General features: G+C 42.1%; 1 protein-coding gene across 1 annotated transcript; it reads left to right on the top strand.

Annotated features, from left to right (window-relative positions):
• Positions 1-1,287: 1,287 nt before the first annotated feature.
• On the top strand, positions 1,288-2,226 carry LOC308272923 (olfactory receptor 2B11-like; the record flags this gene model as incomplete). Its single annotated transcript, XM_080709964.1, has 1 exon — positions 1,288-2,226. The coding sequence occupies one exon, from the start codon at positions 1,288-1,290 to the stop codon at positions 2,224-2,226; it is 939 nt and encodes a 312-aa protein (XP_080566090.1).
• Positions 2,227-3,268: the final 1,042 nt, after the last annotated feature.

Here is a 3,268-nt window from a genome sequence, read left to right as displayed (position 1 = left end):
CCCCACTAAGTAGCTGAGACTGGCCTTGAACCGCGATCCTCCGGTCTCAGCCTTCCGAATGCTGGGATTACAAGCATGTGCCACCATGCCCGGATCCTATTTTTTATTCTTTATTTTGAAACTGGGTCTCACTGAGTTGCAGAGGGCCTCACTAAGTAGCTGAGGCTGTCCGTGAACTGCGGTCCTCCGATCTCAGCCTCCCAGTGCTGGGATTACAAGCGTGCGCCACCACGCCCGGCTTTCTGTTGCTCACTTTAAACAGTGCAAAACACGTTAACATTTCTAAGGTTTATTTCTGAAAGACTTAAGTACCTGAATGAAGCATTCTTTATTTAATCGTGTGACTAAAAACATGAATCACTGTAATGTATGTATGGAGAACTTCTCATGGGTCAATTCCTTGTGTTTCAATGACATGTTTTGGTATCAGATGAAAACACTTGACTCCTACTTGTTATTTTTTCCTCCCTGTAGAGCTAAATATTCTATAAATATAGACAAAATATCATGTGTGGTGACAATGAAGTAGGAATAAGCTACACTAGAGTGGAAGCGTAAGGGGACATGCAAAGAAGACGTCGGACAGTCTTCTGGCAGTGTGTTAACATGACCTAAAACATTCATGAATGGAAAGATTTTTGTACAATGGAATAAGGTAGAAAATCATTAGAAGCTTCTAGACGTGAAAATTAAAAGATAAACCCTATATGAAAAGATAAGACCTAATGATGAATTTCTAGATCTTAAATTTTCTTCATAGAAGTTCAAGTCGACTAATCACATTTCCTCTGGTTTCTTTAGGAAAACATCCAGAGAAACGAAGAAGCTATAAGATAATAACTTATAATGACAGAAAAAATGCTAAATAAATTCAATAAAACTGCTCAAATCATACTGCACAGGTTATTTTCACTAGAGTCAGATGTAATTAATTAAAGAGAACATTAAAGAGGATCATATATAAAATTATTAAAAAATTAAGGGTAGTTTAGGAAATGTTTAATTTTTTATCAGAACACAAGAAAACAGTTATTTTCAGGTTTACAAAAGAGAAAATAAAATATTGTTTCATTCTGATCAGCTTACATACATGTTGAAGGCAACTGTTTTAACTTGTACCATCATGAAGAAAAGTTTTGGTCACCTGGTATGTATATTGCTAGCCCTGTAAGCTTTTGTTTCTTATCTTCAATTCATGGATGGTAAATACCTAATTATGATCAATCACATTTCATAATCTTACCTATTTTTTTACTTTCTTATTATAGGAGAAACAAATTGAAGAGGATGGCACTAATTAATAAAAGTCACCCTGAAGAGTTCATTCTGCTGGGCTTTGCCGACCGCCCTTGGCTGGAGCTTCCTCTGTTTATTATTCTTCTGATAACATACCCCACGGCCATGATGGGAAACATGGCCATCATCCTGGTGTCCAAGTTAGACCCCCGCCTCCACAGCCCCATGTATTTCTTCCTCACCAACCTCTCCTTTCTGGACATGTGCTACACCACAAGCATTGTGCCTCAGGTGCTGTTCAACCTGGGAAGCTCCAAGAAGACCATCAGCTACATGGGCTGTGCGGTTCAGCTTTATGTCTTCCACATCATGGGAGGCACAGAGTGTCTCCTCTTGGCTCTGATGTCTTTTGACCGCTATGTGGCCATCTGCAGACCTCTGCACTACACCCTCATCATGAGCCAGCGCCTCTGCATCCTGCTCGCGTCCATCGTGTGGCTGAGTGGAGTGGCCTGTGCTGTCTTTGAGGTCAGTCTTACATTACAGTTGCCACTGTGTGGCATCAACAAACTGGATCATTTGTTTTGTGAAGTTCCTGTGCTGATAAAGATCGCCTGCGGTGAGAAAGAGGCCAATGAGCTGGCACTCTCTGTGGTCTGCATTTTTGTAATGGCTGTTCCTCTGTGCTTAATTCTTGTCTCCTATGCTAGCATTGGACGTGCTATATTTAAGATCAAATCTTCTGAAGGAAGGAAAAAAGCTTTTGGGACATGTTCCTCCCATCTCATTGTGGTTTTCTTATTTTATGGCCCAGCCATCAGCATGTACCTCCAGCCCTCCTCTTCCATCACAAGGGACCAGCCCAAGTTCATGGCTCTCTTCTATGGAGTGGTGACTCCTACCCTCAACCCCTTCATCTACACCCTGAGGAACAAGGATGTGAAGGGGGCTTTGGGCAAGCTGGTGAGGAGCATTTTCAGTTCCAAGTGATACTTGGTAGACATCAAAATAAATTATTCAACTTTTAGAACTTATTTATATAGATTCATTTACTAACTTGATGTGTGTGTGTGTGTGTGTGCGCGCGCGCGCGTATGTGGGGTATGGGGGTGGAACCCAGCAGCTTTTCTACCTCCAGGCTATACTCCCATACCTATTTTTATACTTCATTTGGAAACAGGGTCTCACTATGTTGCTGAGAGCCTCACTAAGTAGCTGAGGCTGGCTTTGAACCTGTGCGATCCTTCTGTCTCAGCCTCCCAAGCGCTGGGATTACAAGCGTGCGCCACCACTCCTGGCTTAACTTGATCTTATCTTATAATCTAATATCATGTTATGTGTTCTTGCAAAACATGTAATTTTGTGGCATTCTTCATAACCACGTTAGGCAAGGATGGTACTCATGCACCTGTATGGGTGCCCTATTTGTGGAACTATATTTGCAAAATATATTTAAATAGTTTCATTCTTGTTGAAATAGTAACTAACTTTGTTAGTAGTTTTTAAAATGGCAGTATAAATTATCGTATAAGTTGATTTGTTCATGCTAATCGCCATAAAAACAGCATAGCAGCCATTCTCCAGTGGCCTTCCTATCAGTTCACCTGAGAAAAATCCTATCACTTTCTGTGAGATTGGCCCCTGTGTGTGTGTGCGCGCAGTATCACTAGTCTCTGAATTCTCTGTGAAGCACTGTGTGCTTCCAGACAGGCATGAGTCTCATAAATTTATCAGCCTTGACTTAGGTTGATGCTATTTCTTTTGCAGAACTGAAATTCTCTAAAGAAGTATCATCTAGCCAGGCATGATGGTGCATGCTTTGTAATCCCAGCATTCGGGAGGCTGAGACAGGAGCATCTGGGTTCACAGACAGCCTCAGCCACTTAGTGAGGTTCTTTGCAACTCGGTGAGACTCAGTTTCAAAATAAAGAATAAAGCCGGGCGTGGTGGCGCACGCTTGTAATCCCCGCGCTTGGGAGGCGGAGACAGGAGGATCGCGCAGGTTCAAAGCCAGCCATGCGCGCTGGCTTAA

Source organism: Muscardinus avellanarius (genome assembly GCF_963383645.1).
Source record: "Muscardinus avellanarius genome assembly, chromosome: 14".
NCBI lineage: Eukaryota > Metazoa > Chordata > Mammalia > Rodentia > Gliridae > Muscardinus > Muscardinus avellanarius.
Note: the sequence above shows the minus strand (reverse complement) of the source record. Positions and strands in the feature narration are given on the sequence as shown.